Raw genomic sequence first — 23,439 nt, 5'->3', positions numbered from 1 at the left:
CAGCCGCAGCCCGGCGGGCGCACCGAGCCATGGCGAGCGCCGCGGTCCCCGCGCAGCGCCAGGAAGCGGAGGCCCCGCAGGAGCGAGGCGCGGCGGCGCCCGGGGAGACGGAGCCGACGGAGATGTCAGGCGGGGCCGGGGCGGCGGCTGTGCTGGGAGAGACGGGGCTGGCCGTGGGCTGCTGCATCGCGGCGGCGCTGAGCTGGGAGCGGCCCCTCCGCAGCCTGGGCGGCTTCGTCTGCGCCAACCTGCTCTTCTGGTGAGCCAGCCGGGCCGGGGTGGGCGCCGGGGCTGGGGCCGGGGTCGGGACCGCCCCCGGGATGGAAGAGCCCCCGCCCGGCCCGCGCCGCCCCGCCCGCAGCGGGCGCCTCCTCCCCCCGCGCCGCGCTTCCCTCGGCCCCCGGGAGGAGCCTTTGCCCCCTGCCCGCCTCTCCCGAGCGGCCCTGGCAGAGAGCTGACCCGCGCCCCCAGCGAAGGAAGGTCCTGCTCTTCGCTTCACCTGCCCCCCGGCATTCCCTGCCCCCCGGCATTCCCTGCCCCCAGCCGCCGGTCCGGTCTGGCCGTGGCCCTGGGGCTCAGTGCATCTGCTTGGTCGGGTTCTTTCACCCTCGGTTACTGCCCCGGCCTCGCACACACACACGTTCTGCCCTCGTATCCCGCAGCATGATGCGTGATGATGATGATGAGGAGGAGGAGTCTCAGATGGAAGCTGGGCAGGGCGGCTGCAGGACACCCCGCCGAGAACTCGCATTTGTCACAGCCGAGAGGAGCTGCGGGCCCGCATTTCAGTGCAGAGTTTTGAAACCTGCTGAAATCAGGTCCCGAGCCCATCGATTGTGCTGTGCTGATGCCCTGGTCCAGTACTTTAGAGTTCACTTTGAGTGTATGTGCTTTTCCAAATTGGTGGCCTACTTAGTGGAGTCTTTGTGAAGTGGGCACAGCCGGAATGTTACTGCAGTGCACCAGTTCTCTTTTTGGACTAAGCTTTTTGTAGTCGGAGGCAGTTTACTTGAATAAGCCCCAGAGATTAACATAGGGATATGCTCATTGTTGTGTTTGTCATGTCTCTTTTGTTAATTTCTGTAGGAAAAAAGTTGTCTGTGTGAAACTCCTTCAGGGCTTTCCCGTGATCTCAGGTTGCCAATGCCTATGTTTTTTTGCTTTCTGATCTAAAATGTTGTTGTATGCCTGCTTAATCATGTAGAGCAATTTATAAATTAGTGCACTGTCTAATAATACTGCAGAGGCTCTTATGAGTGAATAATGTTTCCTTTCCTGTAGCTAGAACTGCCTCCTTTCCTCTTAAGCAAATCAGAGGGGTAAACAAGCAGTGCAGTGGATTAATAGCAAACTCCTCTTGGTTCTCTGTAACCCTAACAGTGTGATGTTTAAAATGAGATCCAAGTCATAGAAGGAAGACTTTCTGGAGCTTTGTGCTGCAGAAGAAGATCTCAACAAATATTTTCAAAATCATTTTATCCTCTCTGATTCCAGAAGCAGAGTGTGCGTGACGTCTAATTTAGGTTGACTTTTATTATCCATCTTCCTCTTAGGTATCCATGGTAAATCCTTTCGTTGAGAAAGTTACATGGTTTTGCTCTCATTTTCCGCATACTTCAGAGGTCACCTGTTCTTTCAGCCATTTGGAAGAGTCATAATGCTTTATATTTCTTTTCAGTGTGGCTCTGATAAAATTTTCAGGGACAACATCTAGCAGAATACATTTCCATGTCTCAAGCAATCATAGCTGCTGGGCAACCCCTTGGCTATTTTTTTTCCAGGTTTGTCCCAAGCAAGGTATAAAATGCCTGCATTATTCAATGCCTGTAAGCAGTCTCCTTTGTTAGTCTTACTGGCAACTTGTTATGGTGACCAGTATTTGAAGTTATTTTATCAAAATTCATAGCTTTCAGGGTGAGTTGGAGCAGCAAAAGTCAGGGCACTGATTGGTCTTCTTAATTTGGTGGCATTGTACCTCAGAAGGAAGCTCCCTATCCTAGTGCCAGGGAGTTTTGAGAGGTGTAGACAAACAAGGAAATGTGTAGAAGCAGGAATGATGACCAGTAAACTTCTGTGGTTTGAGAATAAGGAAAGACCTCGGTAACAAACCTATGAAATCTGACACTTTGAAAATTAAACAGTAATTTAAATCTAAGGTCACATTTCCGTGCTTTAGTATTGGGATCGTGAGTGTGCAGCACAGTGTGTTTGCTGCTTCTCCTTTTCTTGTTTGAGATCCAGCTGGTCAGCCTGGTTTGTGATGACTCAGACAGTCACAACTGCTTCAGGATTGGGACCAAGTGTCCACCCCTGCTGCCTGTGAAGTCTCTCCCAAACTGACTGGAGCCTATAGGTACAAGGAGCATTTCCTAGTTGCTGTTTCATGTGCCTTTTCTTTCTTTGTCATGTGCCTACAAGTATCCATGCCCCATAGGGGGACTCCCAGCACTGGCAGCCTCTGATCAGGATATCTTGGAGTTCATAAGTCTGTATTGCTGGATGGGAGACTCCTCCCACTGTAGCAGCAACAGCATTGGTGAAAGAAAAGGAGGTGAGGTTTAATTTTACAGTTTTCTGAATTTTGGTAAAGCAACACCAGGTCCTTCCTCCTCCATTTAATTTTGTTGGGACTGTTTTCCTCATGGTTAATTTAGTTCTTGTATGTTCACCCATCAAAATATTTAGTGTGTAAACTGTTGCAGTAGGAGCTGCTGAGAGTGAACTGTTTCTCTGGTGTCACAGTATTTTTTTAAAATATATTTCATTGTAGCCTTTTTTGTATTAAAAAAATCTGTTAGCCATTGTACTGTGTATAAATGCATCTTTGATGGTTACTACTAAAATACTGTTCTTGTAAGTACAAGAAATTTACGAACTTAATTTCATTCTGATTTCCTTGATTTTCTTAGTATTCCTGACAAATTATTGTGGAATCTAACAAGAGAATAGTAAAAGTAGACGCAAATCTGACTACTGAAAAAGCATTTTTCAGTTACCACCTCCATTATTTTTTCACCATGAGAAGCTTTAAGCCTCTTGCCCCAAATGAACCTGACCAAAAATCTTTAAAATTAACCCTTAAACAAGGGTTAAATAGATATATTATTTTGCACGTAACCATCTGAAATATTATTTAGATTCTTGTGCTGTATATAGTTTGGAGACTGAAGTCAGAATAACACGGGAAAACAAGGCTGGTTTTTCCCCTGTTTTACACCTGTTGTACTGAAAAAGTGAGTGATTGGGCCAAGAACAGGGAAGCTCTGTGCTGGTGCTAGAAGTTCACTCCAGGTGTTCTGAGTGTTAGGCTGTTGACTGATAACTTTCAGTCTTGGGTTTAATCTTATCCAAATATTAACATTCAGTCCTAGATTTTTTAAGCTAGAATTCTATCCTAATTATTATTCTCTGCATGTATGGAATAGAGGGATAGTGGCAGCTTTTTGTTCTCTCAGTCTGTAATTTTAAATTTCTACAAGGTCAGAGGGACAAGTTTATTTTCACTAATTTTGTACTGTTCCATGTGTTTTGTAGTTTGCAGGTATCTATTTCAAATGCATGTTTAATATCTGCAGATAAATATTTCAAACTAAAGTGCATTCATGTCTGCAAGGTCATCCCTATATACACCAGTAGCATCTCTTCACCAATTGCCCAATTTCCTGATTTCCCTAGGATTTTTTTGTAAAGGGAGGCAGCAGAAAAACTAAGATGTAATAGATCTTTTCTCTTTTCCCATCTTGTGGAACAAATTTGTTGCATTACCTTACTTGCTATTCTCTTCACCAGCCCAAATCCACATTTTTCTTTGAGGTTTTTAATATACCTTCTGACCTCAGAAGGTATATTTGCATGTTACTGCAGGTCTGTTTTTAACAATGTTACATGATGTTATTGTACTGACTCAACAAAGTAACTGACCAACTGTGTAAAATAGAAGTATCAGTCCTTGATTTAGACACATGTGCAGGCCTAATTTTCTATTAAAAAATAGTCTTTTGTCACCATTCCTACCCATACTTTTTGTTTGTTTGTTTGGTCTCAGATATAGTGCATATTTCCATTGTGTGAGAGAAACAATTGAGAGAAAACAATATTGCTTTATCTGAATTGTCTGTGTGCATTGCATCAGGTAAAGATTGTTTATTTTCCAGACAGAAAATCTGTTTGCTCTTTAAATGTTAGTAACAAAACGCACATTCAGAGTTTAGCGGCTTGGTGTGCTTTGTTTTTAAGTATCCAGTTTGTTTCAGGAGTTGTTATTGAAGTGTTTGATTTGTTTTAAAGTATCCAGTTCACTTTAAGGTTTGTTCTTAAAGTGTTTCTTACTTGAAATCGCTGCTTGGCAATGATAAAGTATACCATGAAGAGATCTCAAAGTACTTTTCATTCATAATTTTATTCTTTCAATGTAAGAAAGCAGTACTAAGCTAAGCATTTCTTTCATGTATTTGCACACAACTTGTAAATGCTACCAGTACTAAACCTCACTTCTGCCCATTTAGAGAGCAGTGTGATGCACAATGTATGCTTGCATTTTTCTTCTTTGCTACAAGAAGAAAACACATGCAGCAGCCCTGTTTTGTGTATTTGTGGACTGTATGTTTTTGTTCACTGTCGGCACTTACTGTGGCTATCATTGGAAATGTAGTCTAGGGGACCTACTCAGACATTCTCAGTGACAAAATGTCAAATTAAGTGAGAATTGGAATAAAATAAATATTTGAAATCAAAACATAAAGAAAATACATGAAAATTAACTGAATTGGAGTAAGGCTGGATATTGATATTCTGAGGCCAGTTTGTAGTATGCTAGTCTTCAGATCACTTAATTAAATTTGTAATATCTTCCAAGTCAGGAGAACACATGCAGATTTTTCCTTCTAGCACTCAGATGCTAAATGAATTTTGAATGTGGGAAATTTTGGTCTTTGGCTGTCTTCATTACAGAAAATCTTAGAGCTACATTCGTATTGTTTTGGGATTACTTTCCCGAAATCCAAAGCGTCAGGATAGCACACAAGTGAATACTCCTGCCTTAAATTCTAATAAGAGTTTATGTCTCTGATCACTCAAGCAGGAATAGTACAGTAGGTTAAGTATTGACATTATTGTTTTGTAATGATAATACCTTCATTATCAGAAAATATTAAAAAAATCTGGCATAGACAGTTTTGAAATTCACTGTGCATTCACATGAATGTGTTTCTTACATGGTTGGTAGTTTGTTTCTTCTAGTGCTTAACTTATTTAATTTGCTGCCTTTTGCTAAGTCTTTGTAACATATTGTTATTGAGATTTGCTTTTATTACACCTAGCTATAGAACAGCAAATTGCTGATATTTCTTTAAGCATGAATAAATGGTTTGTTGCTTTTTGCTTCCTAGCAAAAGGAAGGTGATATTCCATAATAGTCTTCCTCAAGTAAAGCTAAAATTCTATCCTCAGCACACGGTATGATATAATTTTAGGGTCTACTTGTTTTTAACCAGGCATTTTTAGGATTATGTTCACTTCTCCAATACAAATTATGAAAACTTTTGAAGGCTTTGGAAGTAGAAAAGTGGAACAGAAAGTTAAAATCATTTTAGTTAACAAAAATTATTAAAAACCATTAACAGCTTTTTAGTGACAGTTTTCGTACTTTTTGCTGAGGGATTATTTTACAGGAATGAAAATTGACATTGTTTAAGAGCCAGACAGTGTTACATAAAAACCTGGACAGTTGACAGCATTTTTCAACCAATAAGATGAAATCAGGATCAGTCAGAAAAGAAATCAAGTGGGAAAATTGAGGAAAAGCAAGCATTACTGAAAAAATTAGAATCAAATCTAGGATGAGAACATTATGGAAGATGGAAATCCAGAACAAAGGAGACCAGAAATAAATTGCAGCATGACTTGTGTTTATTCTGTCTTGCTGAAACACACATATGCTGTGTCAAAAGCAGTTGCTTCAAGAGAGAAATTATAATTTCTTCTTATATTGCTTCAAAATAATGTGACCTTTCAAATAGTAAGTAGAATTTTGAGAACAATGAACATTTTAGGGGGATATGCTATGCTCCATGGTAGATGTTACAGGACTAATGAGAGCATTAAAGAAAAGGAGATTTAGGGCCGCACGGTAGAGGTGCTACTGCCCAAACTGCTGGTACTGTATGAGAAAATGGGATTAGGATTTCTTCTGTACTTTACCAAAGCACAGGTTAATTAAGGTCATCTGGGCATTTGTCTGCAAAAACAAAGGAAGCAAGGTTATTTGATGTTACGTGTTTAAATCGAAATAATTTTGACTTCCATGGAAATACCATCCCCTCTTTTCACTGATGTAACAGTAGAATTTGATGTCGTGGTAGACTCAGAAGGTATGTCATTTAGGTAAGTTACTTTCTCCTTCTCGAGTGCTTTTTATGTGCCTGTCTGAATGCCAACAGGTTGCAGTAAATCTGATCCAAAAGCACAAATATTGAAACATGATTCTAACTGCTGCATTCCTCAAGAGGTTTTCTTGCAAACAGTGTGAGATAATTTTGCAATGTGAAATAATTAACTTAATCCTCTTTCCCAGACCACCACTATACTTCCAAATGTACCAGTTCATAAGCATATTTTATCTTTGGTTATTAAATACAAAGCATTGGAACAATTTTTCTAGTGTTTTTTCTTAGGGACTTATACTATTTTTTTTTAATTTAGACTTATTTTTAAGGTTAAGAGCTGGTTTCTTGAGTTAGGGTATAGAGAATACACAATTTGAATTCCTATCCTATGTGTTAAGTTAGCAGTGTCCAGCTGTCTTTGCTTTTGCCCTGAAATCTGTGCACAGACTTTCTGGAGAACTACCCCTTATACAGATGCCTGTAACAGTAATTGAAATTTCTAGGAGTCTGTTTCTTAGGACAAGAGGTTTATTTATGATTCAAAATTTTTTGAATTCTACTAAGTTCTAGAAGGTTTTCTAAAGAAAAACTGATTTGGTCTGTACTTTCTGGCTGATTAAATACGATCCTAATCTTTTCAATGAGATCTGACAAATAAGCTCTTTGAATAAAAGGTTGATGGCTGAGTTTTCTTTGTCTTAGCAAAGAAAGAATTTTAAAAAATGATCCAAGTTTTAGAATAATAAGCATGCCTTTCTGCCTGAGGGTTATCTTTTTTTATTATTTATTTATTTTTATGTACCTAGTGATAGAATTTTTAGATTTCTGGGTGCTATCCAATGGAACCTTCTTTGCTAGCTGGCACATAGGTTACAAATCAACTGCTTTTCAGTGCTTCATTTTACTCTGTTTGAAATATCTCAAGTACCTAAGTTTCTCTCTTATTTAAAGAAAAACTTGAAGTGAAAAATGGTCCTTCTTTGTAATTGATGTCTTTATGGAAGGTTTTTCTCCACTAAATTGGACATGATCTAAAACATTTTTAATGTACATGTTTTTAAGAAGCATTCTATTACAACATTTCACAGGTTTTCAGCTAAACAGATATACAGCTTTCTAAGTCCAAAATGCCAGGCACCCAGAGTGCTAGTGTGCATATTTTAAATGTTAATTAACATTAAATGTGGAGTAAATGCTTTTGAAATTATTTTATTCAGCAAATTCAGACTAAATTTAAGCCTTTGTTCCTTCTAAAATTTTTGACAGAACATGTACAGGTGTGGTTTTTTTACATGTAAATCCCTCTCTTTAACATGGAATCTGCTGTACCAGTTTTTGTGTATTTTTCAGACATACTAAATATTATATAAATATAATGATATTGTACCAAATTCTGTTCTAGAAAGCCATTCTACCAAAAAAGTGTGCATAACTTACTCTGAATTAAGTGAAAATCTACACTTTTTGTGTAGGAATTGGGAAGGGATTTTTGCATTATAATTCTTGAACAGTTACCTAAATACTTTGGCTCAGACCAGATGTCTTGGTTTTGGCTGGGATGGAATTATTTTTCTTCCTGGTACAGTGTTGCAGTGCTGTATTTTGGATTCAGTATGAGAATAAAGTTGATAAAAACCTGATATTTCAGTTGTTGCTGAAATGTTTACTGAGCAGTGTTTACTGCTCAGGAAAGTCAAGGACTTTCCAGTTTTCCATGCTCTGCCAGCAGGCAGGTGCACAAGAAGCCAGGAAGGAGCACAGCCAGGACAGCTGACCTGAGCTGGCCAAAGGGATATTCCAAACCACAGTGTGTCATGCCTGGGAGGAGCTGGCCAGGAGCTGCCCGTAACTGATCAGGATGGGCTGAGCACTGGTCAGCAGGTGATGAGCAGTGGTATTGTGAATCACTGGCCTGTCTTGGATTTTATTCCTCTCTCTTTTTGTTGTATCACATTTCATTTATTATTATTACTCTTATTAATTTTATTTCAGTTATTAAAGTGTTCTTAAGCCCTGGATTTTACTTCTTTCCATTCTCCTTCCCATCTCACCAGGGCAGGAGAAAAGTGAGCAACCTTATTTGCCAGCTAGTGTTATACCACAATACCAAGATATACTAAAGGAACAATAGGAAAAATACTGAATTATTGAGTTCTGACTTCCAATGTTTTGAGTACTCAAGGCTTGGATTTCTGTATACGTAGATAAAGCATTTTAATATTTACAGAGGCTCAGTATGAAAATCATTTAAATAGAAGAGCAATTCACATAAAAGTTGTAAATTTAATAGACATATAAAGCAAGATTTGCAAACCTGCTTTGGGATAGTTTTTCAGTTAGGAGAGTTTAAGCATTAAATTACCTGTAAATAAAATAGTGTTAAATATATATTTTTTTTCTTCTTGATTCTCAGGAGAGCAAACAAAATGATTGACCCTCTGATCAGTAAGGGCACAAGCTTTCTGATACTACCTTTACCGTATATTTCAAAAATGTTGTTCAGGCAGTGTACTTCATGCTGTAATTAGAAGAAAACAAGCCCTCTTCCCCTTCCCTAGAACTCTTGCTTGAGACAGTCATCAGAATTTATTGCAACCACACAGGCGTTGATTGCTCCAGCAGTAAGTGTGGGAGAATGGTCTACATTCAGCTCCAAAGAGGAAACAGTTACCACCAGGAAACAGTTATTACCTCATCTTTTCCTTACCCAAATGCCTTCACTGTAGATGTTTGTCTGAAAAAGAGTTAGGTGGTCCCCTGTAAGAGCAAAGTACATGTAGATTTGAAATTAGCAGTTCAGTATTCTCGAAGTGCACTAGAAATATTTCCTCTCCACAGAGGAGGGCCATTCTCTATGTGGTTTATGTCATAGGCCATGCTTGCTTATCAGTGTCTGATTGGAAGAAGACCAGTTCTATGGAAAGCTCTGGCTGGAAGGTGATTTTCAGTAGATTTTCCCTAAACATTTTATGAGGAAACAGTTATATACCAACCTGTGCTCTTTAGAACGCCACGGAATTACTCCGTTTGGCCTCTGGTTTGTCTGGTTTTAAGATGTAAATGAGTTTGTAGAACATAGAACTGAAGGCCACAAGTCACTCATGCAGCCAGTAGATGTGTCATAAAAGCTGATGGTGAAGCAAAGCTCCATTCTCACATCTGTGTTATTGATAGCTTTCATTTATTTATGTGATTATCTCTGGATTTCATCTAGAGATAGATGACTATTAAGAATGTGCCTGCTAAGGCTTTCCAGAAATAACTAGCACTGGCTGCTGATAGTCTAAATAATTTAATTTTTGATTAAATGTTTTCTTATGTTTTGTGTTTACAAAATGCAACTCATTCATAGCTCTAGAAATAGTGTTGTGGAAAACCCAAAACCTTAACAGCTGAAATGAAAGAATCAAATTGATTTATTTAACATTTGAAACAATTTGGTACATCTGTACCTTCCCTGTATCTCATGATACAATTAAAAACAGCTTTTGTCATGCCCTATAAGTTTTATTATGTTTACTGACTGCAATATTGTATGATATTGTTAACCGTCAAAATTTCTTAGCTGGCTCATGACGCTTGAATAAATTCGTACAATCTGGTTTGTGCAGTTCATTGTCCCAGGTGCTCTGGGACAATTCTGGTGCACTGTGAGATACCTGCTTTTTGATACAACAAATTGACAGTATTGACAAATGACCATCCCATACTTTAAAGAACTGGAGAAAAGACAAGAAGGAGAAGGTACTTCAGGCTACTTTTCTCTGTTTAGGTTCACCATTATTTAGTTGAAGAATTTTCACTTTTAATTGTGGAAGTTTTCAAGTTTTGATTCTTACTTGTTCAGTTTAGAATAATTTCAGAACAGCTGCAATATAACCAGGTCCAGAAACAGAAATTGTGCCTTTAAGTTCTAAGGTCAGCATCTTACCAGAAAATATTTGCCAACCACTTCTAATAGCCTACAATAATCTCACAATGAAAGTACCATTCAGGTTGGTAGGGGCTTCATGAGGTCTCTAGTATGGCTTGCAGCTCAAAATAAGATCAGTACTCAATTCAGATCAGATTGCTCAGGGTTTTGTTTTCACGACCATCAAGGTTAGAAATTCCACAACCTTTGTGGACAACCACTGCTTAATTATCTGTTGATATAGCTTCTATTTAATTTTACAAAAATGTTTTCTCAATCTTCCACAGTGGAATTGAGTGGCAGGCTGGCTCCACCACACTTACATTCTTCCTACATAGAAGAGCATAGGATGGAAGGACATCTGGAGTTTAGCTAGTCTGGCTTGCTCAGATAAGCTCCAGTTGGAGCACATTGCTCAGGTTCTTGCACAATTAAGCTTTTGAAAGTCCTACTCCACAGTGTTCTGCCACCTGCTTAGCACCTCCATTAGCTCTTTCACTTGAGTGCTCTGGACCTGAGGACATCTTTCACAGTGGGGCCACTGTTCCTTCTTGCAGCCTCCAAGCCAGGTGGCTGCATCCCACCCCTGGGGCTGTGTCTGAGTGAGGCCCTCTCCTTTGCAGGGAGTGCCTGTTTCAGCCAGTGACAGGGACTGAGTCCTGGACACCTCATGACTGGGGTTTTTTGCAGCCCTGCACTGCTGACAGAATTTCTCGTCCCCGTGTTGTGCAAGCTGTCCTATTAACTGCTGAAGTATTTATCTGGAATGCATTATTCTGTACATTGCTTCTTAACCCCTCTGTTCCCCCCAAAAAGCATTCACAAAATACTGCAGAATTCAAAGGGGGAACAAATCTTGGTTATGTCCCAGTAATGGTTTTTACTTCTGCACCACTTGTAGAAGAAATTAAACAATTTGAACTTCAGTCTGTTTTGTTTATTGCTTAAAAAAGAGAACAAGTTCAGTAAGCTTTTATTATGTAGCATTCTTCTACAATACAGAAGGAGTGCAGTATATGAAGAATTCATTCTGGAGCCTTTCATTTTTGTCAGATATGTGTGTATTAGAAATGCTTGAGAGTACAATCTGTTATTAAAAAAAAAAAGGGGGCAAAAATGCCCCAGCTTTTATTAATAAGCAGTAGTACTACAGAGACTGTTAGTCTGGTTGCTATGCATCATGTTGATAATTCCTAGAAGAATTCTGAATCCTGACAGTGGTAGTAGCATGATAAGTGGTTGTCAGATCCCTGCATGTTGAACTAACTGTTTGATAAGCTTATGTTTGATAGATATATGCCAAAAGAGTGCAAGGGGACCTCAGCAGCTTTCCACCAGGAAGGGCTTCAAGGATGCAGATCTCTGACATATGGCTCACAAATAGTTTTTCTAATCTGTGTTGCTTTGGCACCTGAGGCCTGACACAAGCTGGCTGAGTGAATTCAAAAGGGGTGGTCTTTCTTGCAAACATCACAGTCTAGATAAAGAGCTGATAATGTTAAGAATGAGAAATTCAGTCAGAATAATTCAAAGCTCTCCAAAGAAGTTAAGAGTCCTAGTTTGGTGACTGCATTAGCTGCTTCAACTGGATTACAGTATTTTTTCCTCAAACATTGGAGCAGGGACACCGCAGTATTGAGAAGGTGGACTGACATGACTTGGAAGCATCTTTCAGAGAGGATGCTACCTTGTTAATCCTTGTTTCCTAATCCTAGTCCGCATTAGTGCAATTGTTTTTAACAGCAGGTGACAGCTGTGATTGCAGTGAAACTAACAGTGTGGTTTAGTTGTGAGCATAAAGTAGGTCAAACATGTTTTGTGCATTTTTTGAAAGACACACTAAGCCTTCTTAGTAAGCATCTGATCTTAGCTTGAAAAGCTAGTAAGAAGTGTGTGTATGTACACACATGCACACACTTGTGTATAGATTCTGGTATTGATGCATGTATTTGAGACCATCAAAGAGCGGCCAATGGTAATTGCTAAGTCAGGGCATTCTGCGTGATTCTATAAACATTCATGCACAAGCACCATGAAGACCCTGTAGAACAGACATGGTATTAAGCCCAAACAGTATGAAGGTCTGCATTTGTTATAAACTTCTGCTGCCTAGAAGCTGGATGAAAAATTCTTCATTTGATTTTTTTTTTTATACAGCATCACATCTCTCCCCCAGCCCGTTATCAGTAAATTAAGTAAGTAAGCTAAACAAAGTCTTTTGTGCAGTGGAACTTAACACTTAAACACAATCAAAGATTTTTAATGCTGAATAATATTACCAAGAAAAATAGTAGGACAACATGATGCAAAGCTGTTAGAAGTTTTGATTTATTGAACTGTGATTGGGCAGTTTTGATAGAGGTTGCCCTGTAATAATTTTTCTCTACGCTTCTTGGTTGGTTTTCTTGAGCTGGCTGAATTATACAAAGGTGCTGATTTTATAGATTTGTTTATAGAATAATCTTATAATTCAAATTCTCTACAGATATAAAATCCCTTTATATTTGGGTAAAACTTTCAGAGTGAGCTTAGTGTTTGTATTGGATTTCATATACTGGTCTGCTCAGGGTGATTGGTATTATGAGCTTATGTTAAATGTGAAAATTAGTGGCATGGACATTTCTTTTAATGTAGATTTTATTTTTGAGGTTTTCGAGGAATACTGGAGCAGTTTGCTACTACAGTAGTCTGTCCTGAGCTTGTTAGAAATATTGTGAAGTCAATTTTCTTTCTAAAAAATCCAAGTGTGCTTAAAGAGTATCTCTTGGCTTCCCACAGTGGCTATGTTTGCTACTATTTTCAGTCCCCTTCCCCCTCTTTCTTGCAGAAAAACTCTGCAGGAGAAACTGGGTAGAAGCTGGGTAGCCAGCTGCCCTGTTTTCAAATCTGAGAGGTTTCTTGAAAACATCCCAGCTTTGTAGGATTTTGTTTCTGTTGGTATTCTCATTTGATCCAGTGCCTTGGACAGTGGCTTCTTACTGGTTTTGGCTAACCTCAACTTTTTAAAGTTAATTGCTTTTACTTTGAAAAATTAACTTGTTCACTGTTTATGTTCAGATCACTGATTTAAAGTGCTCAAAACCAGCTATTAAAATGCTTTAGTTTTTTTAAATTATTTAGTTGAATTTTAATTCTTTTTCTTCATACCCTTTTTTTTTTAAGTTATTTGCCAGTAAAACAGATAGAAGAGCTTATCTCCAAACACACCTGGATAGCAAAGTCAGCAATGCATGAGATTGTAATTCATACTTTCTGAATCTAGGTCTGTTTGACTTGACTAGACATGTTCTAAAAATTTATGTAATTAAAACCAAAATTCATGAAAACTTGTTATGAAGACATGTTTTAGTGTTATGCTGTTATATAGATTTATCTCATCTTTGTGTTTGAAAGAATGATTTGTATAAAAATCTTGCTTAAACATAGGTTCTGTGGGAAGCAAAAGATAATTTTTAACCTTTTTTTTTTGCATTGTGCCAAGACAATTAGTTTTAATGCAACCAAAGTTAATTTAAAAGCAGTACTTTCTATGCAATAATTAAAATATATTGTTTTCTTTATTTTTTCTCTCCATAAATAAAAGTATGGACAAAAATTTACTACAAACTCAGTGTTTAATCTTTGTATCTTTAAATGCAATGCTTGGAGCTCTCAATATTTGCTTCTCAGGGAAGGGTTGTGGGGAGAAACTGAACTCAATTATTGCAATCTGAGTATTTCTTCCTATTTATTTCCAGTATTAGTAGCAGCAGTTAGTTTTTGCATGCTTCCAATGAGTTTTGAAGTATTCAATATCTATTTCTTCTTGATATTCTAGGTTTGTTGCATTGACCCCTTGGAGAGTGTATCATCTGACTTCCCTTATAATACTTGGAGTGTTAATTCTTCAGATAATGAAGGATTTGGTATTCTCAAAGATAAAAGGTAAGTGTACTGATAGAGTTCCATGCTTAAACACCTGCACTTTGGAGCATGCTAGTTCATTACTAAAGCCAGGTCAATATTATGATTATTGTAAAAGTATCAGCTAATATTAGAGAGTGGTAGTAGATCTGTGATGGTCTATTGCCATTTTCAATTAAGTTTTGCTATATTTTATAGGGAGGGCATTAGGAGATTTGTTCTAGCACTTAGATGAGTGTAATTGTTAGGAGTGGGCAGTCATTCTTGTTTCTTAACTGCTAGGTCTGAAAATGCATTCTTTTCTAAAATACAAAGTTTTCCTAGACATTCAAACTTTTTCCAACATGTAATTCCAAACATGTAATTCCAAAATGTAATTCCAAACATGTCATTCCAACATGTAATTCCAAAATGTAATTTTCTTCCAACATGTAATTCAATAATGTAATTTTTGGAAATTTTGGGACATCCAATATATATTAGTGAAAATTTTAAATAGATAAGAGAAATTACCTGTCTTAGCACAGTTAAAATATAAGAAATGAACAGCATTTTCTTTTTACTTTGTATAGCATTTAGTGTTCAGAGTGTATAAAGTCTTACGTGAATACAACCAGTTTTGAAAGGGATTTTGAGTTTGTTGGCTGGTCTGATTGTTTGGAATTTTTGTTTTCAATTCCTCTCCTGTACTTCATTACCATCTTGAAAATTCTTTGACAAAATGCTCATCATAAGTTTTTAATTTTCATTGCCATGAAGATTTTTTTTTCAAGATTCTTATTTTGCCTTTTATTTATTGTTAAATCCCATGCAAAGTGTTTGAAAAACCATGTGAACATAGTACAAAAGCAGGAAATAGATGTCAGAGAAGCATGGTATTCCTCTGTGATGCACTAACACTTAATTTCTGACTGCCAAAGCCAGTTGTTCCCTGCTTAGTTACAACAGGTATTTGCTACCTCTTCTGAAGAATAATTTACTGTCGTTCCCTCTTCTGGGAGTCTTGGTTGCCATTCTGTTTCCTGCTTGAGTATTACATGCCCAGAGGGCAACTTATAAAGCTAAGCAGAATTTGATTTTTTAAGCTCTGTGCTGTATAAATTACCACAAACGTTGAATACCTTGCTAGCTGGAAGGCAATGATTTAGGTAAATTCACTCATACCTGCAAATAATATTTTTGTAGGGATCAAATTCAGAATGTACCACTCTCATGTTTGTGTGATTATTTAACCATTCATTTTAGAGATGAGGCTAGAAAGACCTCTGCTTCCTAGCTTATAGAATACTTACTGTAGTAAACTCATTTATTTTACTATTGTCTTTGATGCCATTGTAGACAGAGTTTAAGAAAAACCAGGCCCTTGAAGTAATACTGTAGGAGTCTTGTGGTAATGAATAGAAATCAATGAAGTGCCACTCCAAGAAGCAGAAAAAATTCTTCCCAGTATATCACATCTGTGTAACTGCTTCGTGCTTTCAGCCAGCCACTAGATGGCAAGACTATTACAGATTCATGAGGAATGTAAAGTGGTTTTCAGTGTGTAGAAGTAGAGGGTATGTTCATGTTAAAGTTATCATCTGTATGACGTGCTTCCATGTGGAAATGTAGCCATAGAGGATCCTGACGTTTTCCATTAATGATTTTAACTGTATGTTAAGTTTACAGAAAGCAATTCAAGAACTGTTACTATAAGATGATATAGATTTCCTGTTTGACTGACACAGAGAATTCCTTAGTCATTTTGTCCCAATTCTGAATATGTACTATGAATAAAAAATAAAATTCTTTCTGATTTAGTACGTTGTGTTTCATCTTACATTGTTACAATTGCAGGTGCGCAGCTTTGGAGGACCATCACTGGCAAGTAGGTATTTTTTTTTTAATGCATGGTTATTTATTACTTTATTTTGTATAGTTGGCTTGGAATTTTTTCCTAATGTTTTCTTCTAATAAATTGCTGAATTATTTTGATCTTAAAATATTTTCTAAGTTTATTAGTACTTATTCATGATTTTTAATAAGTTCTTTCTTCTGATTTGAGTTATATTGAAAGTCTATAGTAACGTATCAGGAAAACCTCTAGAAATGCTTTTTGTTACACTGGGATTATCATGCTTCATGTTTTCTGGGAATTAGTGCTTTCTTTGAAAAGCAGAATAATGCTGTGTTGGTCAAGGAGGTAACTTTCAGAACTTACAGAACTTTTATATCTTAGACCAGTGCTTCTGACTAGAAGTAGGTAAGAAAGCTGTTATGTTGACTCTTTAAGTCAACATAAGTAATTGAGCATTATAATTGCAAATAAATATCAGTTGATATCCATATGAATAGAAATTAATAATTTTGAAGCCTGTTGACTTGCCTGTCTTAGGCAAATGCTTATGTCATATTACTGTAGAGTATATAATTTATTTAATTTGTTGGCAGTTGTCCTGGTTCCAGCCAAGACAGAGTTAATTTTTGCAGTAGCCAGAAGGGGCGTGGCCAGGACTCAAAGGTTATTCTCTAGCACCTCTCCTCATTTTCCAGGGATGGGGGAAGGAGTCCCTTCCAGGTCACATAGTGTGGCAGCACGGTCAGGTGTGGTCGGGAGTTTACACATGGTGTGTGAATCATTCGTCTCCCAGCTACGCTCTGATATTGTCGCTGTTACTGTTTATTGTTCTTTCTCATTGCTGTTTCCCATAACTTGCTCTTATTTCAACCCCTGATCTTTACCTTTTTTATCTCCAGTTCTCCTGTCCAGCCCTCCACAGGGGAAGGGGTGATGGGGGTGTGAGCAAGCAGTGTATGGTTTGGAGTGTTTCAGTGGGAACACTGAACTGGGGAACACCATTCCTTAAGCACAACAGCAATATAATCAGTGTCTAAACGATTTGCAGACAATCCATTTTCAGAACAAAAGTTTGCATATTTAAGGCATTATTCTTCTAAACAGACCTCCAGGATTTATTATATATCTGACATAATTTGAAAGCATATCCATTGGTACACTATTGTATTATAGCCTGACACTGAAGAAACAGTAATGCAGAGTTGAAAAAGGGAAGATGCTGGGTTTTGTTCTTTTGTTTTGCTGTCTAGAGACAGGTATCAATGTCATAGCAATTACAGAAAGCAGTTCACATGTGCTGCTCCTGTTCAGTTTCATACCTCTTAATTTCCACAGGTATGAAATCTCATAAGCATAAAATGGAGCTATATGGAATTGATGAAAGCTTAGTTTATAAACTGAGCAGAGTAAAATGCTTTTACCATAGCTAGTGCTACTTCATGTATCTGTGTAGAGGGGCAGTGCTTCAAAAAATTTAATTTGAGAAGCCATTCCTGCGGCACAGTAGATTAGTGTGATTTATATTTAATTTCTCCCTCCTGTTATTTGCCAGAGAAATTTATGTAAAATTTACTGTCTTTTAGGGTTTTGAATCTGACTTTACCTGTCTGTTTACATTCAAGAGGAAGAAGGGAAAGAAAACCAAATTGCTTGTGAAGTGAAAGGAAACATGGGGTTTCGACTGCCTTTTTTTTTCATAAAAAATAACACTGCGGTCTGATACATTTTTCTTCTTTTACTCCCTAGTTCATCAGGTCACCAAACCAGAATAGTTGATTTTAATGAAAAGACTATAAATAGTACTTTAAATATCTTGGATTCAGGTTTTCAGTTGTTCAGAATGCTGGACTTGATTTGCTGTTCTGAGGGGAGACAATGCAGAGAGTGAAAAAGAGACTTTGATGAGCTCACCATAGCTCATGCCTTTGGGTAAGATAATACAAGCATTGTATGTATCCATCTAGCCCAGCATCTGCTCTCTGAAGGGATCCAGCCACGAGAAACATGACCTTGAGTAATGTCCTGCATTAAAGCAGGACAAGTTTGCAAGGGTTCTCCTGGTGTCCTTTCCCAGCAGCTTCCAGTTGAACCTTACCCCCACCCCCCTCCCACGCTGTTCTAGGTGGACCTTCCGTGAATTTGTCTCGTTGCTTTTGTTCTTAGAAGCTTCTGCTGTTGGCAACATCCTGTACACAGAGATCCACAGCCGAACCACGTGCTTTGTGAACAGTCTTCTGTTTGTTTACTGCTCTATAATAGTTTGTAAGCTCATCCTACATTTTTTCTTGTTGGAAGAAATACTGAGCAATTACTCTCAATTAGTATTCTCCAGCAAGCTGTGACTTTTATAAACTTCTATCCTGACCTGTTCTCTTCAGTTCATGACTGGTTAATTGTTCCTAAAATAGGGGTTCTCTGAGTTTTGATGTCTTCATTGTGCTTTTGTGCATTTTTCTTCCATTTCTGTGCCCCCTTTTTGCTGGGGAGACAGAATTACAAATAGCATTCAGGGAGATCCTTACTATACATTGTCCCTCTCTTCTTTTCGTAATAAATCCCAACATGTGATTGGGAGTTTTTAATTTCTACTGAGCGATGAAATGAAGTTTTCCTGGATCCATATTTTCACGGATAATCACTTCAAGGTAATGTCCTGAGTAGTAAAGATCAGCTTAAAGCCCATATGACTTTAAGAGTTGTGGGGTTTTTTTTCGCTTTGAATTTCTTCACATTTCATCTGCCTTTTTGCTAGAAATCATGTGATACTTGATTAAATTCTGCTAATCCTTGCAGCTGGTCTCTGTCTTTACCAGAATAATTCCTCTCATTTGTCATGGCTTCTTATGCTCCATAAAAGCATTTGATGAGAGACCTTGTTGAAAGCCTCCTCAGAAATCCAAGTGATTTTTTTATGGACACAGTGTTCATCTAAAAGCAAGTTCACTTTGGAAAGGACAGAAGGTTTGTGATATGATGTCCTTTAGAGCTTCCATTAGGACAGGCATGCATGTCCTTTGTTAGTTTTCCTGACAGTTTGCACAGAGCAGAGATGAGTGTTTAGTGGTTTCCAGTTCTCTGGCTCTTGTGTGCCTTCCCTAAAAATAGATATTGCTTTAGACACTTCACAGTCCTCTGCCTTAAGGCAGGTTTAAGAGAAGCTGTTTAACCAAAATGAAATTTCAACTGTTGCACCCAACCTTTCATTTATAAGTTCACATAAAGACTTTTGTAAGTTCACATAAAGACTTTGCCTTTGTTTGCACTGTGGGTGGGTTTTTCTTTTTCTGAATGCTCCTATAAATGTGCCTGTTGATGATGTTGAAATTGAAAGAACTGCTGTAAGATGTTGAGGCTGGGTGCATAGTTCCTTTTCATTTTACTCAAAATTGGATATGAAAAACTGTTTTCATGTTATTATATATGAGCAAGATGTGCCAAATATATCCACATATCCAGCAGAGAATCACCTGCTCTTACGTAATTAACAGAGAAAAAAATATGGTAGATCTGTGATACTTTCAGTGAGGGACAACTCCTATTCTAATAAATGCCTATTCTAATAAATTAAATGTGTACATGATTTTTCTTTGGCATCATGGCCCTACAGCCCTGCATCCATAGTTTGTAACTGCCTTAAGGTCCGTGCAGAATGACTGTGTGCAGGCAGGAAAGGATTTCTAGTCTGTGCCAACTTTGAAACTCCTTTGGATTGCTTTCGTAAGTGCTAGTTGGCATCTGCCAAAAATGTGCTAAGAGCTATTTTAATGGTTTAACTGCAGAACTGACCAGTTCTAGTGCCTGACAAAATTGCTACACACAGCTGGGTTTACTGAAACAGATGTAGGTACTACCAAAATTATCTGAACAGACTCATTTCCTGCCCTACCTTTTTGTTATGTGATTCTGGTCTGAAAATTAATATCAGTCAGTCACTAGCACAGTAGAATGTTTCATAAATGGTGGCACCGATTTCTGATGAGTTTTATAGTAAAATGGTAAACTTTTGGTAGTCGGAGGGTGAATTACTGATTGTGATGTTCTGAAACTTGCACTTTTTCAACATTCATGTGCATTGTGTATTTTATCTGCTGCGTGTACATTCCAAGTATCAGAGATCGAAGTACTTCAATGAAAATGCTGTTAATTTGTGGCACTTGTTTTTGGTCCTCCTGCATCTTTGTTGAGAGCTGCTGATTAGTCAAAGCAAGCGTAGCATTACTTTATTCAGTGCCATAACTTGAATGCTGAATGCTTGTTGTCTCACATATAAAATGTGTCTATGTAAGATGACCTGTGATTGTTTTTCTAATGGAGTCATTTAGTGCTATTTTAAGTTTAAAATTTCAAACTGAAGATAAGCTTAACCTTCCTTAGGGGTGGTAGCACTGTAGCACTTTTTTCCCCCTAAATCTAGTGCTGTTTCTGAGGAACTGCTGTACAGGTATCTTGCCTTTTTTAAAAATAGGTTACAGCTGTTAAAATAGCACTGTAAAAGGTCACTTGTTAAATTACTCTTCCTCATTATAAAGCTGTTTTATTTCTTCCTATCCTAGTGATATTTCTTTGAAATCTGGTGCTTCTCTAGTCAGTAGATCTATTAGAATATCCACAGGAATTGTAGCATACCTTAATTTCTTGAGTGGTCAAACTTAAGAAGGTCAAGTTAATATTAAAGCAGAATTATTCTTTTATACCAAGCCTAAAAAATCCCTAGTTGCAGCCTGAGAAGGGACTAAGAAACAGTCCTTTTAAAAGGCCATCAGCGAGTGACTGAAGAGAATAAGTCACAAAGGAAGGAGTTAATGCTCTGAAGACCAGCAGCTCTGCATAGCTTGTTTTCATTCCCCTGTTACGTTTTATCATTTTCTCAGATCAAAGCTACATGGGACTTCTGGGAAGAGCCTTGCCTGACCAGTCACAGTGTTAAGCTCCCTACTGCACTAATGGCTGCTTCAGCCACAGACTGCAGTAGCTGTGTAGTACTTACTGTATTATTAGATGTTGAATGTTGTGGATATAATTCTTTGGGCTATGAAAATAAATCCTGAAAGGGTTCTCCTGGCCCTGTAGGTTGAAATAAAAAGTTTTTTTATTTCCAAAGCACACCTTCTCCTCTGCTTCCAAGAGGAAGGAAAAATAAGCAAGTGCAGTACTGTGAACAGCATGTCTCATCCACTGCTGCTCATGTGATCAGATTAATGAAGATTTGAAATTCTGTAAGAAGAAACATAACATTTCCAAGAGAAAAAAGACACTTACTGGTGGAAGCTTTTAACTGGCAGCTGTCTTTATTGAAGCACTTTAGGACTTGATGTTGAAAACCATGGTTAATATTGAAATGCTCTTGAAGCTCGGTAGTTAGATAACTGGGATATTTCTGAAATAATAGCCTTCACTGATAGAAGGTTACAAACAGACACACAGAGGTTATTTTCTAAGCCCGGAACATTCCTGTTCCTCACCACCTCCTTCCTCCAATCCCTTCTTTGTGGATTCCTTTTATGAGAGTTAGCTGTGGTGATACTTGTGGACTCCCAGAGCCATCAAAGTTGCTGCCCACTTGCGGGTGAGTGTTATTGTTTGGTAGGTAACAACATCCATTACTGAGTCAGCTGATGTGACAGATGAGCTTCAAATTCAGGTCATAGCTTTTCCAGTTCTGAATTCATCTTTTGAGCTACACTGGTTTCACACTTGCATCAGCCCAGCTCATAGACATTTGTATGCATTACAATGGTCAGTGTGTTCTGAAGAACAATATCTGAGCTAGCACCATTCCGAGCTTGACAGATTTCATGTAATGCATGGCTATTGGGCTTTTTTCCAAGAAGAAGAAAAAATAATCTTTTGAGTCTAATAACTCCATAACTCTAGTAACTCCATAATGCACTTGTGCAAAATTATTCCTAATATGTCATTGAGAGCAATGAAAAAAACTCTTTGTTGTCCCTAAATATAAATTAGATAGTTGCCCCTTTTATCTAATTACCATGCTTTGTTTATTATGTCAGAACCTTTACATACCTCTGAGTTACATATGTTTTGCCTGCTGGGTTTGCTTAAGACAATCTGCAAGTCAGGTGCCTAAATATTTCTGACATAGTCTGCTTAGTCTGATTTCATGATCAATGGAGAAAGATTTGAAATACTTAATGAGCTATATATCCTGATCTATCTCTTCCCAAACAAATGTCTGTAGGTGGGTCAGGTATATTGTGTCTTAATGGTGACTATTTCCCTTGAATATATACAGAAAGCCTAGGGTGGTGAGACAAATGACGGTGTTTACAGCCCTTGTGTCATTGTTCCCTGTTGATCTGAAAGCCTGTCTGTTTTGGAGATGCCGTTGACTGCTGCTTGTGGCTACAATGAGAAACTGACCCTTGCACTCTTGGCAGAACACACGGGAATACCAATCCACAGCAGTAATAACTGCAGGGCACAGGGACTTGATTTATTTACCTCCCTGTGTACATAAAGTTCTTCTGAAATGATTCTCAGGCATAGTATGATTGTGTATTCAGATCACTCTTGAGACACAAGAATATGCTGCTTCACTGTATCTCAAAATAAAAGTCCTGTCCTTCAGGGTGTTGCAAAGAGATTTCTTTGCAGATGAGTGGATTAGGAAATAAGAGGTCTTTTTCCATTAGGAACTCCAACAAGATCAAGGCTGTAGCAGAAGTGTTTCTGTTATACACTTGTTAATCCATTTCCTTGATGTTATAGATAGGAAAAAATGTAATGTGAGCCAAGGGCAGTCATGTGGGCCAGTCAGTACGAAAACATGGCACCATCAGTTCCAGTTTCTGTTGCGCAGTCTCTTTGTCTTGCTTTGGTCATCCAGACAGGAGCATTCCTCACATGACCCTACACAACTACACAATCTGGTAACAGACTGAAGAAAATACTTCCTGTGGACCTACAGGCACGGGGCAGAATATAGTCTAACAGATAAATAGATGGATACAAATAGGCTCCAGAGAGCAAATATTTGCTTCTTCAGTTATTTCAATGTAGTCTGAAGGCATGTGGAGTATTCAAAGACTTCCAGCCTTGGTATTTCATAGCGGTTGCTGCTCTGTTCATTTTGCCTTATATATTTGTATGAGTTTGTGTTGGAAAATATATATGGCTGGATAACATACCTCAACAATTCTGCTTCAAATATGGTTCTCCCAAATGTTCTTAATATATAAAAGCTGTTGCAGTCCTTCAGGAAGTGAATGCATATTGTGGAAAGCAAATGGAAATTGAGTTTTATTTGCAGCCTAAAGTCACAGTTTTTCAGTAGCCACTGTACTGTTCAAATACCAGACTGTAATTGTCCTTTGTTTTATAGAATGTGTTGGTGCAACTCAGATAGGCAGCAATTTGTGTGGTGGGGTTTTTCTAAAGGAACC

The 23,439-nt window shown here is 38.1% G+C and overlaps 1 protein-coding gene across 1 annotated transcript in view; it reads left to right on the top strand.

Moving 5' to 3' along the window:
* Positions 1-6: 6 nt before the first annotated feature.
* RETREG1 (reticulophagy regulator 1) overlaps positions 7-23,439 on the top strand; it is a 65,139-nt gene continuing 41,706 nt past the window's right edge. Inside the window, exons 1-3 of the mRNA XM_041411703.1 lie at positions 7-259; positions 14,114-14,220; positions 16,036-16,066. Coding sequence (XP_041267637.1) covers positions 30-259; positions 14,114-14,220; positions 16,036-16,066 — 368 coding nt within the window. The 5' untranslated portion in view covers positions 7-29. The remainder of the gene's footprint in view (positions 260-14,113; positions 14,221-16,035; positions 16,067-23,439) is intronic.

The sequence above is a fragment of the Onychostruthus taczanowskii genome, unplaced genomic scaffold (assembly GCF_017590055.1).
Source record: "Onychostruthus taczanowskii isolate IOZ18803 unplaced genomic scaffold, ASM1759005v1 scaffold37, whole genome shotgun sequence".
Taxonomy (NCBI): Eukaryota; Metazoa; Chordata; class Aves; order Passeriformes; family Passeridae; genus Onychostruthus; species Onychostruthus taczanowskii.
This window is presented reverse-complemented; position numbering and strand designations above follow the sequence as displayed.